This window comes from Carcharodon carcharias, chromosome 37, assembly GCF_017639515.1.
Source record: "Carcharodon carcharias isolate sCarCar2 chromosome 37, sCarCar2.pri, whole genome shotgun sequence".
NCBI classification, from domain to species: Eukaryota; Metazoa; Chordata; class Chondrichthyes; order Lamniformes; family Lamnidae; genus Carcharodon; species Carcharodon carcharias.
Window position 1 is genome coordinate 7516025 of NC_054503.1, and position 15622 is coordinate 7531646.

Here is a 15622-nt window from a genome sequence, read left to right on the forward strand (position 1 = left end):
TTTATTAACAAAGCTACCCCACCTCCTTTTCCTTTTTTGCCTATTTTTCCAGAATGTTGAATACCCTTGAATATTGAGTTCCCAGTCTTGGTCACCCGGCAACCACGTCTCTGTAATAGCTATCAAGTCATATTCATTTATTTCCAATTGTGCCATCAACACATCTATCTTGTTACAAATGTTGCATGCATTCAGATAAAGAGCCTTAGCTTTGACTTTTTACCATTATTACTCATTCTGGTTGTAATTTCTGCTGCACTCTTCTGTTTACATTTTCTGCCCCTTCCTGTCAAACTTTGATTATCGTTCGCCTCTTCACTACCCTGCATCCCTGCTCTCTCGTCTCTTTTTGATTTTTTAAGCTCCCCTTAAATTGAACTCTTCCCCCTACTAATTAGTTTAAAGTCCTAGAGTCAATGTTTTCTAAGGACATCATTCACCAAAAGAAGAGGGGGTAGAGTTACCATGTATGCATGGTATTGGTTTTTAGATTTTCACACTTCTCCCTTGGAGAAGATTGTGAAGTAATGGGAGGACTCAAAGGCTGATTAACAGTCCGACAGAGACATGAGTGCTCTTTCCACAGTCTTAAGCACCTTTGTATCAACCGATAGAGTGGCTCGTCATATACAGCATTTAGTGGGTTCCCACACCCCATACTATGCAGGAGATGCAAACTACACCCCACTGGATGTAAGCATCCCTCTGGATGCCTACCCAGAATTCAGACTCAACGTTCCGGTTCCCACTCACTGGGACAGTAAGGAATCTGGCCTGATCAGAGACAGTAAACTTACCACTAAGCTAAGGACTCGCTCACATAGCAAAGATTCAGGTAGCTGGACACATTAAGCAGTGCTCTGGAAAACATCAATCAAAGTGCTACGCTGCACAACTCTGCGGTACAATGAAGAATCGATATAGATGACCTAGAAGAAGATGGCAAGAACATAAGTGAGGGTGCAACATTCAGGAGTATGATACGGCTGCTGAATCACCTTTGCCCATTGGGAGAGCTATGGATTAGGTTCTCATTGAGAAGACCTCTTGAATTTCCCTTCCGAGATCTTCAATTTTCCCTCAACACCGTTTCATGTCTTCCTGAACAGCCAAAAATATATGATCCCTGTCTTCTGCTGGTAGTCAGCCCAGCACCACCGGAGCATTCTTTGGACACCATACAGCTTGAAGTGCTATTAAATTTTATTTCACTGAATGAGATCAGTGTGCATTGCTATTCTTTGTCATCCTTTCCCTGACTGACATGACTGTTGTACTGTACAACCTGATGTTCCTGCCAGGTAGCTGGCTGCAATTCGTCTGTCACAGGCTCTTGAGATTGAAGTGGCCACCTGGCTCTTGAGTAGAGGCTTGAAGTGGTCCTCCCGCAGACCACTATATTGGTAGCTACAGTATATTCTGGCTCTGCTTATTTTCTTGCTTGTGCAGACGTTGGAGGAGGTGGCGGGAACGCCTGAATATGTTGTCATTCTGAGTGATAGTGGCTGCTGTTGGGTACTGTCACATTATATTCATTGATCTATGTGACACAAGACCTACTGACAAGGAGGAGATTCTATCAAATACATGCTCGTAGATGCTCTTCTTTTCCCTCAAGACTTCAGTCTCTTCAAATCCAAACTGACCACGCCATCTGCTATTCTAACTTATTCATTCCCAGAATATCAAAATTGTGGACCTTCTTACCTCTACCTCAGTCTCCCTTCCTGTTTGGTGTCAACTAAGCACTAATTCCTGATTCCTAATTCCTGAGGCACCCAACACATTGAGAGACTTCATTGGGAACATGCAGAGGCGAAGATGAGATCTTGGATGGAGCGCATGAACTTCCAAACAATCCACCTACCCAAGCCTTCAAGCACCACCTGCCCTGCATGTGGCAGAGTTCACAGATTGCACAATGGACTTATGAGTCACCTCAGAACCCATCAAATCGAAGCGGAAGCAGGTCAACCTTGATCCCAAGGGACTGCCAAAGAAGAATTCCTGACTTATCTTCTCTGTTTACCTGTCAGTGTTGTTCTGCACAAGTGACCTTGGGGTTTCACCTAGGTTTCTCAATAAAAACAGAGGCATTGTTTATAGTATCCATATTGTGAGCCTCGTTTTCCATCTTAACGCTTGCAGAGTTGTATCTTTTCCACACAATTGTTTGCAACATTGCTGGTGGTTGCCAACAGTTCAAAATAATCACACTTTTAGGCTCAAAAGCTGTAAATTAATCAAATGTATTTCTCAGATCACACTATGGCCTACTCCTATTTCTAATGTTCTTATCGCCAAGGGATACAGGGGTAGTGCAGCAAAATGGTGTGTGAGAAGATCAGCCATGAACTCATGAATGACGAATAGGCTCAAAGGGCTGAATGGTCTGCTCCTGCTCCAATTTCTTATGCTGTTATGTGCTGCGGACTGATACATTGTTAGTTCGATGCACAAACTAGTGTAATAGTGAGTGATGTGACATTTATACATACACACGAAAGCCTATAGTTCCTGAATCATACTGGAATCTTAAAGCAATATAACAGCTAGCCTCAGGGACAGAAATGATCATTTGCATGTTGAAAATCGGTAATCTGGGTCTGACAAATGAGCCATTACCATAGAGTATTATCTCTTCCCCAGGGCTATGCCATTTTTTGGAGGAAGAATGGCTTCATATTCTCTAATGAGCTTTAGAGTTGAGTATAATGGGAGATGATGATCGGAGAACTGTTCTGTGGTTTTTGTAGTGTAGTCAGCTAGTAGTTATCTGACAAGTAACTGAGACCAGGCCAGTCTGGTTGACATCCTGAATTTTGACCTTTCAAGCAATAAGAACTGCAGGCTCCCCTTTTAATTTCATCCAACCAACATTTGGTATCTGAATGTGTTCCAACCCTTTGTCAGCAAAGATGGAGTGCAGATTGTATTTCAGCACAAGCTCACATTAACCAACAGTGAGAATATCTTATAAACAAGTTTCCACGTTGCTCACATTGACCTGTTTCCTGATGCCATTTGTTTCAGTTTCAGAAACCTGTTGAAACACAACCAAGCAGAAATCCTGCACAATATTCAGGCCTGTGAAATTCTCAATGCATAGATCTGGATTGCTCTTGATGTCATAGAACCATAGAATGGTTGCAGCACAGAGGAGGGCAATTGGCCTGTCATCTCTGTGCTGGCTGTTCAGGTTTTGAAATACAATAATTACTACATGTCCTATCTAGCCTTCTGTAGTCATGTGATATCTGCCATGAGGAACTCCCTGCCGGCAGCTGTCTTACATTGAGTTCAATAAAGACATTACACTGGAAAGACGTAGTCTTTGACCTCATAACACTGATTCTCTCAATAAGCAATTCACCTACTGCCATTCCCCACCTTCTCCCTGACCCTGCACAGTCTTCCTTTTCAGATAATAATCCAATTTCCTTTTGAATGCCTCGATTGAACCTGCCTCCATCACACTCTCAGGCAGTGCATTCCAGATCTTAACCACTCACTGCATGACAAGTTGGAGAAGTTGTTTACCTTGGGGAAGAGAAGGTTGAGAGGAGATTTGATACAGGTATTCAAAATAATGAGGGGTCTGGACAGAGTATATAGGGAGAAGCTGTTGCTTCTTTTGCTAATTACCTTAAATCTCTGATCTCTTGTTCTCAATCCTTCCACCAATGGGAACAACTTCTCGCTATATACTCTGTCCAGACCCCTCATTATTTTGAATACCTGTATCAAATCTCCTCTCACCCTTCTCTTCTCCAAGGTAAATAACTTCTCCAACCTGCCTTCATAACTGATGTTCCTCATCACTGGAACCATTCTCGTGAATCCTTTTTACACCCTCTCTAAAGCCTTCACATCTTTCCTAAAGTTTGGCGCCCAGAACTGGATGCAGTACTCCAGCTGAGGCCGAACCAGTGTTTTATACTGGTTTAACATACCTTGCCCTTGTATTCTAAACCCAGGATGCCATATGCTTTATTAACTGCTCTCTCAATCTGCCCTGCCACCTTCAATGATTTATGCACATACAGACCCAGGCCCTTCTGCTCCTACACCACCTTTGGAAGTGTACACTTTATTTTATTTTGTCTATCTGTATTCTAACCAAAACATATTTGGTATCAAGCTTCCCTGATGCCCAAGTTGAAGGGCAGTGCGTAAATAATGAGAAGATGCTATATATATATATATATATATATATATGAAGAGAGTCTTGTATTTTACATATTGAGTATTCTGTTTTTTTAATGTTTTCAGTCTGTTTCCCTGCTGTGTTCTCACATATTTTATTGGTAATATTTTATCCTTTTGTTTTTTTTTAGTACACTGAGGAGCAGGCCAGGAAGCTAGGCCTGGTTGGCTGGGTAAAGAACACAGCACAAGGCACAGTGACTGGACAGGTGCAGGGACCAGTTGAAAAAGTTAACTTTATGTGAGTAGCATGAAGTGAAAATGTTGCAATGTTCAACATAAATCTGTAAGATTTTAATTTGGTGGCACCATTGCACTCCATCGATTGTGATATGATAAGAGGAGCTAACCTGAAGAACAACACAGGATAGTGTTTTTTTTTAAATCCCTGCAACGATAGGACTTTATTGAGACTTGGTTTTTATATATTAAGACAAGCCATGGATCTCTGAGAGAAGTCCTTTTTTCTTTATTCTTTCATGGGGTGTGGATGTCACTGGCAAGGCCAGCATTTGTTGTCCATTCCTAATTGCCTTTGAACTGAGTGGCTTGCTAGGCCATTTCAGAGGGCAGTTAAGAGTCAACCACATTGCTGTGGGTCTGGAGTCACAAGTAGGCCAGACCTGGTAAGAACAGCAGATTTCCTTCCCTGATGGTCATTAGTGAAGCAGATGTTTTTTTTTACAACAATTGACAATAGTTTCATGGTCACCATTACTGAGACTTACTTTTAACTCCCATGATACTCAAATCCCATAAAAGAATAAATTAAATAAAAGATTGAAAAGCACGTGTTAGTTTTGGGCCCCTGTGTGACACTTTGAAGTGTGACAATCAAATCTATAGGTACTTTTAATTTATTCAGATGAGGTGCAAGAAGACATTAAACCAAGGAGGGACATGGGTTTACATTTGAAATTTCCGATTTATTGGCATAGAAGCTGTATTGATGGTAAAACTGTGAGGGTTCACCTTCATTGCAACTGTGAAACTGACATCAACTTCTGGCATCCAGCTGTGCAGTAAACTACAGAAATCCAGAAGCCTCAGTCAACTATCCCCCTGCTCCTCCACAGGGTGCACCGTTGAAGACCACCACCCCCCCCCCCCCCCCCCCCCCCCCCCCCCCCCCCCCCAACCATAGACAGCAATCTTTAGAAATCACCTGAACTGACGTAAATGTCTCTTTTTATGCTGCAATTCTGTTGTACCAAAAAACTCAAAAATGTTATTGACTTGTTGAATGAGGTGTAACTGGGGTTTTAATGGTGTACTAAGCCATAACTCTTGCTGAACAATCTCTCTGGCCCTGAAACACTAATTTTGTATTGGTGGTATGTCATAAACTCCAATAGTATAATATTATTTTTTTAAAGTTTTGTTTATATTTCAGTTTCTACCTCAGTCTTGTGTAAGTTTCAATTTTTATTTTGGTGTCTGTAAAATTTACAAAAACAGAAAGATAATCATTGTGTTTTACTTCGTGGTTTGCTATCTGTGAGAATTGTTCAGTGTGATTGGCTGCTTAGCCTGCTTGATGATATCACTGTTGCTGGAGCCCTTGAGATCCCCTTGAACTGGTGCTAGAATCAAACTAACCTTGGTAAAAGAGAAATCCATGTCACAGAAATGGCTAGATTCTTGTTATCAACTTTCTTGGAGGTCAACGCCATCACTTTGCTGCTAACTGCAAAATATGAGTGTAGTGAGGTATCTCTTATGCATTGGCTGGTGACTGGGGCAGATTATCTTTTGCACTTGGGTATAACTGCATGGCATGTGACACATGGAGGGAAATTGGTCTGGAGGATCACACATCTCTAATGGAGCCTGCCTGATTTTTTTCATTCATTCACAGGGTGTGGGCATCGCTGGCTAGGCCAGCATTTGTTGCCTATCCCTACTTGCCCTTGAGAAGGTGGTGGTGAGCTACCTTCTTGAACTGCTGCAGTATATGTGGTATAGGTACACCCACAGTGCTGTTAGAGAGGGAGTTCCAGGATTTTGATCCAGCGACAGTGAAGTAAAGGTGACATTTTTCCAAGTCAGGATGGCCTGTGGCTTTGAGGGGAACTTCCAGGTGGTGGTGTTCCTATGCAGCTGCTGCCCTGTCCTTCTAGATGGTAGTGGTCATGGGTTTGGAAGGTGCTGTCTAAGGAGCCTTAGTGAATTCCTGCAGTGCATCTGGTAGATGGTCCACACTGCTGCTACTGTGCGTCGGCGGAGGAGGGAGCGAATATTTGTGGATGGGATGCCAATCAAACAGGCTGCTTTCTCCTGGATGGTGTCGAGCTTCTTGAGTGTTGTTAGAGTTGCACTTATCCAGGGAAGTGGGGAGTATTCCATTACATGCCTGACTTGTGCCTTGTAGACGGTGGAAGGCTTTGGGGTGCCAGGAAGTGAGTTACTCGCCACAGGATTCCTAGCCTCTGACCTGTGCTTGTAGCCTCAGTATTTATATGGATAGTCCAGTTCAGTTTCAAGTCAATGGTAACCCCCCCACCCCCAGGATGTTGACAGTGGGGGAATTCCGGGATGGTAATGCCATTGAATGTTAAGGGGTGATGGTAAGATTCTCTTTTGTTGGAGATGTTCGTTGCCTGGCACTTGTGTGGCGCGAATGTTACTTGCCACTTGTCAGCCTAAGTCTGGTGTTATGGACATGAGGATGAGGTGAACTTAATTATTATTACTGTTCCCCTCTTCTGGCCGTGACAGCAGTAGTTTTAATTTCTAATTTAATTTGTTCCCCTTAGCATCCTTTCCCTTGTTGAAAGGAGCCGTGGTGTGTTTCCCAAACCCTGGTTTATGAGGTCGAATGTTAAAAATAACCCCACATCAAACTCTTTAAGATGAAACAAAACTAGGATTTATTAACACATTCAAAACCTGAGGGATGGATCATGACACATTCACACTCACGAGCATACAAGGTAGAAAGGTAGAGAAAGAAAGGGAAAGAAGTTACAAATTGCGAGTTGCTTTTAAAAAAATTAAAAAGGCTTTGCCATTAATTCACATGAGTAGAGTCCAGTTAGTCAATGTCCAATGAAGGCCCTTTCAGGTGGCTTTGTCTGACAGAATTCCTGGTCTTTGCCCTAGGAACTCGGCTGAGGCAGTTGAAGATGCAGCAGAGCATTCCTGTATTCTGGGAATTAGTTCACTTTGTAGGTGCAATATTGGATTCTTTCTGGGTATCTGACTTTGAGAGAGATGGAAGCCAGCCTGGAGTCTGGTTTTCTCTTCTGAGGTTAAACCGCAACTGAAGACAGAATCCAAAAGCTGTATAATTAAAGCAATTCAAACAGATCAAGTCTCGGTCATGTGACAGAGTGGTTTCGGGTCAAGCCATTAAGCTAGCAATGGAATTTAAGGACCCTCATTAAAACCCATTTTATTTTGAGCAGATAACTGTGGAACTATTAGCATGACATTAGAGATGAGGGGTCCCAATAGCTCTGCCTTTGTCCAGAGCTAGCTGCTGCAGATATCTCGTCTACTAGTCCTTTGTGTTGGCTTGGCTGGAATGTTCATACAATTCAAGGGGTGTCACATTCCAAGAGGTTGATGAGTTAGCCTTTGTCCATTTTTAAAAATAACAGAATTTAAACAGGAAGAGAAACAGATTTTTAAGATTTCTTTTTCCCTTCATGCCTCCTCATCTTGATACCAGTTATTGCACTGGGAACGGCAGAGTTTTGTTTAAATGGTGATAGATTGGGAAATATTGATGTACAAAGGACCTGGGTGTCCTTGTACACCAATTACTGAAAGCAAAAGGTGCAGCAAGCAGTTAAGAAGGCAAAGAGATGTTCACAGAATCACAGAATTTTAACGGCACAGAAGGAGGACATTCGGCACATCGTGTTTGCACCCGGTTCTTCAAATGAGCATTATGACCTAATGCCATTGCCCCTGCCTTATCCACACACCCCTGCACATTGTTTCTATTCAAATAATCATCTAATGCTGTCTTAAATGCTTCAATTGAACCTGCCTCCACCACAATTCCAGGTAATGCATTCCAGATCTGAACCACTTGTGTGAAAAAGTTTTTTCTCACATTACATTTGTTGGCCTTCATTGTGAGAGGAGCAAGGATGTCTTACTGCAGCTATACAGGGCCTTGGTGAGACCACACCTGGAGTATTGTGTGTAGTTTTGGTCTCTTTCCTGAAGAAAGGATATACCTGCCACAGAGGGAGTGCAGCGAAGGTTCACCAGACTTATTCCTAGGATGGCAGGATTGTGGTATGAGGAAAGATTGGGCCGACGAGGCCTGTATTCACTGGAGTTTAGAAAAATGAGAGGGGATCTCAATGAAACGTTTAAAATTCTGACAGGGCTGACAGACTGGATGCAGAGAACATGTTTCCTCTGGCTGGGGGTGGGGGGGTCTGGAACAATTGGTCACAATTTCAGGATATGGGGTAGGCCGTTTAGGATTGAGATGAGGAGAAACTTCTTCACTCAGAGGATGGTGAACCTGTGGAATTCTCTACCACAGAAGGCTGTGGAGGTCAAGTCGCTGAATATATAAATAAGAAGGAAATAGATAGATTTCCAGACTCTAAAGGCATCAAGGGGTATGGGAAATATGGCAGTGAGATAGAGGATCAGCCATGGTCATATGAATGGCAGAGCAGGCTCGAAGGGCTGAATGGCCTACTCCTGTTTCTATTTTTCTACGTTCCTATCCATTTGTTTAAATTAATGAACAGAAAAATGGACTTCCTTATGGTTTTGCAATTCTCCCACCTGATTTTGCCCTGTGTTCTCTGCCTGGGTGATTATTAACACCCAGGTGCCATTGAAAGAAATCAGCTCTGCAGACTCTTCAGTGGCATTAGCAAAGGTCTGGGTGCAGAATGCTTGTTTAGGATTGAAGTGTGGCAAAAGTGGCAGTTGCATCAAACCGTCAGAGAGTTAGGTAATCAGGTATTAAAGTATCAGTGATGTAGGTAATCGGGTGTTAAAGCATCATTGACATATGTACTTGGATATTAAAGCATCAGTAATAGAGTTAATTGGCTGTTAAAGAATGCCATAGATAATCGAGTATTAAAATGAATGGCCTAGGTAATCAGGTATCAGTTACTTGGGTAAACGTATATTAAAGCATCAGTGATGTAGTTAATCAGTTAATATTGCAAGTTGCTATTTAAGGTGTTCCCCTTAAGAGTATCCAATCAGCTAAAGCTTCTAAAAGAAATTAATGCACTTAATCGAGGTTTAATTACTTCATCAATTAGATTAAAGGACAAATTTAGCAAATCTGTGCTTTGGACATTGTTATATTCTGTACTTTTTGCTTTTAGACACTTGAAGATCTTTTTAAGGATTTGTCCTTTCTGCTACAATAAACTAGGGCAGGTGTGCTATTTTTACAAGTCCATTTAGCATGAACTTGCAAATTCATTGGGGAAAGGTGTGTGAATGAGGTCAGGTTATAAATGTACACAGTTAGTGGAATTGAAAGATAAATTCTACTAAACCTGTCACGTGGGCTGATTTCTCAGGCAGAAGTTGCACATTCACAGAAACGATTGGATCATGGTGCAAAGCTATTACACATAGCGTGTGTTACACTGAAGGCTGAGAGAATTCTTTCAAATTAAATGGGAAGCCGACTAGCTTGAGTTAGAGTGCCCTTTCAAGTTACCTACAAGTTCCAGAGTTTACTCAACTGATACCTGGGATAGGGAGGTTTTCTTACCAGGGAATGTTGGACAGGCTAGGCCTGTATCCATTGGAGTTTAGGAGAATAAGAGGTGATCTTATTGAAATATATAAGATCCTGAGGGGATGACAGGGTGGATGCTGAAATGATGTTTCCCCTTGTGGGAGAGACAAGTACTGGGGACACTTATTTTTAAACTAAGGGGTCTCCCAATTAAGATGGAGATAAGAAGAAATTTTTCCTCTCAGAGGATTGTGAAACCTTGGAACTCTCTTCCCCGGAGAGCAGTGGAGGCAGGATCATTTAATATTCTGAAGACAAGTAGATAGATTCTTGACTAACAAGGGAGTCAAAGCTTATTGGGGGTTAAATGGAATGTGGAGTTGAGGCCATAATTAGATCAGCCATGATCTTATTGAATGGTGGAGCAGGCTTAAGGGACCAAATGGCCTACTCCTGCTCCTAATTCATATGTTCGTATTCTCTTGTTCATTTTCTTCCTTTTGCATGAAGCAATACTTGGAAAGCACATGCCACAGTTTCAGGTTTTTCAATCAAAGAAGGCAACACAGCCAAGCCTAATCCTGTCCTCATCCAAAGTCAGCACACACACACTTTCTTGTAGGCATCACTGATTTCAAATCAGTAAAGAGAACACTGGCCAACCTTCTTTCTGTCAGCTCAGGTCTGGAGGTCAGTTGTGATGCTTCAGATGAGCTCAGCTAATTCAGCAGAGGGAGCAAACCTAGAATCTTCTGGTCCTCTTTGTTCTTCACCCACTATGTATAGTGACGTATTCACCCACTAAACCTTTGAAAGAGTTCACTGCCAGGAACAACAGGGCTATAAGCGAGCTTTTGGGCATTAAATTAATTTATCTTGGCATTCTGTTATTTTTATGTCTTACACTTAAATTGCAGTGTGATTGACTGCTCGAAATACCTTAATCCGATCAAACAGAACCTAGTTTGGATCTTACCACCGAAGAAGCTGGACCATTTGCAAAAATCTGTTGCGTTTCATAATTCTGCATTGTCAGGTGCTTGACAATATAAATTTTGGAGTAGGATGGATGATCGATGAAGCACACCACTTCGGTGCTCCAACAAGATTTTCCATTGTTAAAAGGAAGCCTGTAATCTGTTCATAGCTCCCCCAGTAGGGCTCTCCCCAATCTCTAGTCATGCTGTTGGAGAGATGCTTTCACCCTTGGCAGGAAAGTTTGCATGGGGCACTGTGGCAAACCCGGGAAGTAGGTTATTAATTGATAAATGCTTTGGAAGCGGGTAGTCTGCCAACCTTTTGCTTTGATTCCTCTTGAAAAAAATTTGAACATGGAACAATTTATCCAGGATGTTCATACAGGATATACAGGGGCATTGGTGAGACCACGTCTGGAGTACTACGTACAGTATTGGTCTCCTTATTGAAAGAAGGATGTAAATGCATTGGAAGTGGTTCAGAGGAGGTTTACCAGACTAATACCTGGAATGGATGGGTTGTCTTATGAGGAACGATTGGACAGGCTAGGCTTGTATATGCTGGAGTTTAGAAGAGTAAGAGGTGACTTGATTGAAACATATATGATCCTGAGGGGTATTGACAAGGTGGATGTGGAAAGGATGTTTCCCCCTTGTGGGAGAATCTAGAATCAGGGGTCACTGTTTAAAAATAAGGGGTCGCCCATTTAAGACAGAGATGAAGAGAAATTTTTTCTCTCAGAGGGTTGTGAGTCTTTGGAACTCTCTTCCTCAAGGCGGTGCAAGCAGAGTGTTTGAATATTTTTAAGGCAGAGCTAGGTAGATTCTTGATAAGCAAGGGGGTGAAAGGTTATCACGGGTATGTGGGAATGTGTAGTTGAGATTACAATCAGATCAGCCATGATCTTATTGAATGGCAGGGCAGGCTCGAAGGGCTGAGTGGCCTACTCCTGCTCCTCATTCGTATGGTTGTATACTGTTTGACACTGAGCACCTGCACCATGTCACAGGTTCAAGGAGTGTTATCAAATGCCAACACTAGTTATCTACTGTCGCTATCAATTGGTTTTCCATGTCTCTAATGCCAGAGTCCAATCATTTATTTTCTTGTTTTTTATTGCAGGAAGAACTGGCTGAAATCTGTGGGCAGCCCAATGTCTCGGATCGACAAAGCCCATTTCTCAAATGAGAGAGAAATCTCCAAACTGGATTTTAATAGTTTCTCAACCAGATACTAAGATATTACAACAACTGATGCTTGCTGGAACTTTACCACTATCACCTTTAATGCCATTTAGCTTGGAGAGGGAGGAAGAAGAAAAATTTATAAAATGTGAGGGTCTGGAGACTTGGAGGGGAAGGGGTATAAGTTGCTTGCTATCCATGATCCTACTTGACCCATTTTTCCCATAAATTCTGAGCCTTCCTGTCTTTGAGGATCTGGCAGTCAACTCCATGCATCTTTGAAAGCATAACACTGTTTACACTGATGATAATGGGGTGCTGTTCTGCTCCACCAGAGTTCTAAGATGTCACCTGGTGCGCCAGATGTTATAGCGAATGTTGAAGAGATGCTTTCCTTCCCCTCAGGGAAAGTTGGGAACAAGTCACCCTGTCCCTCCATCCTCCATAAGATGTTTTTTTTTGTATTTATTGCTCACTGCAGTCCAAGTCCTGGTATAATTGCTTCCCCACTTTAATTTCATGCTTTTAAACTGGAGGTCTGCCACCAGTCTCCTGCTGGTCACTTGTCTCCAGGAGGTTATTCTGGTGGCAGATCCAAAGTGGGTCTCTTCTGCTATTAGAACAAGGCAGGTTGACCGATTTACAGTAGGAAGCGGAGTCTTGCATGCTAGACTCAACATCACCATGACAATATAGTGACTGCTTTAGTGACTGCTTAGCGCAGCATTGCTGTTGGTAATTTTTAAAGAAAAAAAAGTTACCTGCAGATGTTCTTGTTGAAAGTGCTTACATTTGGTGTAAACTGACTTTATTAAACTGGGATCGTAAATGTGTAATTATGAGGGTTGTCTGAAGTTAATAGCTATGCGCATCATGTTATAGCTCAGTGCTGTATGCAGGACCGAATTGTGTAATTAAAATTGTTTTCTGGGTGACTGCCACTATTTTGGCCCTGTCCGATGAATCAGCCCTGTTAAGTGTCATGTCATTTCTGCAGACAATTGAGAAATTCCCTCAAAATTCTACCACCTGTTTTTCAACCCACAATATCCAGAGCAATAAATGACACAAATGCAAAGTGCTGCAGGTGCTGGAAGTCTGAAACAAAAAATGCTAGAAATACTCAACTGGTCAGGCAGCATCTGTGGAAGGAGAAACAGAGTTAACGTCTCAGGTTGATTACCTTTTGTCAGAAGTGGCAAAAGGTGGAGATGCAGCAGATTTTAAGCAAGTACAGAGACAGAAAAAAGGTGCGGATGGGAGGTGGGGTGGAGGAAAGAACAAATGGGAAGGCCTATGGTAATGTGAAAGGCAGGGCCGATTACAGGGCAGAAGTAATCATGAGAAAAGGATAGTGGCGCAAGGCAAAAGTGGCTGGTAATGGGACCAGTAAAGAAATGAAAGAAAGGAGCTGTAAGTTGAAACATTAATTTATAGAAAGACGGAAAATGCTGGAAATACTCAGCAGGTCTGGCAGCATCTGTGGAGAGAGAAACATAAGAACATACAAATTAGGAGCAGGAGTAGGCTACTCGGTCCCTCAAACCTGCTCCTTCATTCAATAAGATCATGGCTGATCTGATTGTGGCCTCAACTTCACATTCCTGCCTACCCCCGATAACCTTTCACCTCCTTGCTTATCAAGAATCTATCTACCTCTGCCTTAAAGATATTCAAAGTCTCTGCTTCTACCGCCCTTGGAGGAACAGAGATCCAAAGACTCGTGCCCCTCTGAGAGAAAAAAATTCTCCTCATCTCTGTCTTAAATGACAGGGTGACTAGGGTGACCCCTAGTTCTAGATTCTCCCACAAGAGGAAACATCCTCTCCACGTCTACTGTGTCAAAACCCCTCGGGATCTTATAGGATCTTAAATCTTAAACAGAGTTAATATTTCAGGTCGTGACCTTTCTCATTTCTTCAGTTCTTATTTACGTAATTCCTTTTCTCATGGTACAACGACTGAGTGTTTTAAGGGAAGTGGTGGGGGAAGGAGAGAACGCTAGACAGGAGACAGGACAGATTGGAGATGGGGGAGCCTGAAAATATGGTCAAAGAGAAATTGTCTAACCTAAATAACATTTTTTGGAAAGTGGTCTAAAATAGAATTGGGCTTACAGAGGGAATCCCCAATCATGCCAAACGATAAAGGAATCCTGGACTCCTCCGAGGACAGCTTGTCAGCACTTGTCCAGAGCTGCAGCTGAGATTAGTCACGAGGCTTCTATTCTAACACATTAGCTCCAAACATGAAGAAATATGAAGAAATATACACTCCTTGCAAAAAAGAACCAACTGAGGCTGGTGCAACTCCACTCCTTGCTTTGGTAACTCAGGAGTGCAATTACGCCTATAGAGTGTACACTAGTTAATATAAGTAAGCCTAGCATGAGGCTTGAGAGAACAATGCTGTAATATGAGAGGCAGGAGAACATAAGGGGAAGGAAGTTATTTTGTACTGAAACGGAAAATGGGGTAGATATCAGCATATGAAAGATAAAGGACAGGTTAATATTTAAGATAATTTTTTTTGTGTGATGTTGGCTGAGGGATAAATATTGGCTCCAGGACACAGGGGAAATAACCTTTACTGTTCTTTGAAATTGTGGCTGTAGAAGCTTTTATGTTCATCTGACCGGGCTTCAGTTTTTAATGACCCATTGGAAAGGTGTCACCTCCTTCAGTACTTTACTGGAGTATCGACCTAGATTTAGTGCTCAAGTCGCTGATGTGGGTCTCAAACCCACAACACTGACAAAGAAAGGCAGCCAGGGCAAAAAAAAGGGGTGAGGAGAAAAGGACTAGAGAAGACTTCATCAATGGAAGTTTCTCACCCTTCAACACATAACAAATATAGCTGACTCCTGTTGAGGTGAAGTTCTATCCCGAGGTACTCAGAGTTTCCATATCCTACCCAGCTGCCATCTTTATGCCTGGATAGTGAATGCCAATTAATCAATGAGGTGTGGGGTATCACAACTAAGCCCAGCCTGACATCAGCCAAAATTCTCTCAGGCATGTTCCAAGACCAGGAGTCCTGGTTGATTTATTTTCTACTATTCACAAATAGTGACTATATTTCAAAGGTAGTTAATTAACTGTAAAGTGCTTTCGGACATTTTAAAAAAAATTAATTCACAGGATGTTGGCTCTGTTGGCTGGGCCAGCATTTTTTGCCCATCTCCAATTACCCTTGAGAAGGTGGTGGTGATCTGCCTTCTTGAACCTTTGCAGTTCATGTGGTGTATATACACCCACAGTGCTGTTAGGGAGGGAGTTTGAGGGTTTTGACCAAGCGACAGTGAAGGAACAGCGATATATTTCCAAGTCTGGATGGTGAGTGACTTGGAGGGGAACTTCCAGGTGGTGGTGTTCCCATGTATCTGCTGCCCTTGTCCTTCTAGATGGTAGTGGTTGTGGGTTTGGAAGGTGCTGTCTAAGGAGCCATGGTGAAGTCCTGCAGTGCATCTCGTAGGTGATACACACTGCTGCTACTGTTTGTTAGTAGTGGAGGGAGTGAATATGTGTGAATGTGATGCCAGTCAAGTTTGCTGCTTTGACCTGGATGGTGT

The 15622-nt window shown here is 42.4% G+C and overlaps 1 protein-coding gene across 4 annotated transcripts in view; it reads left to right on the forward strand.

Annotated features, from left to right (window-relative positions):
- The window catches only part of LOC121272944 (acylphosphatase-2-like), a 55213-nt gene extending 42326 nt beyond the window's left edge, over positions 1 to 12887 (forward strand). For all 4 annotated transcript variants that reach the window (XM_041179840.1, XM_041179841.1, XM_041179842.1 and 1 more), the window contains exons 4-5: positions 4338 to 4447; positions 11990 to 12887. In XM_041179840.1, the coding sequence (XP_041035774.1) occupies positions 4338 to 4447; positions 11990 to 12104 (225 nt within the window). In that variant the 3' untranslated portion in view covers positions 12105 to 12887. The remainder of the gene's footprint in view (positions 1 to 4337; positions 4448 to 11989) is intronic.
- The last annotated feature ends 2735 nt before the right edge of the window (positions 12888 to 15622 follow it).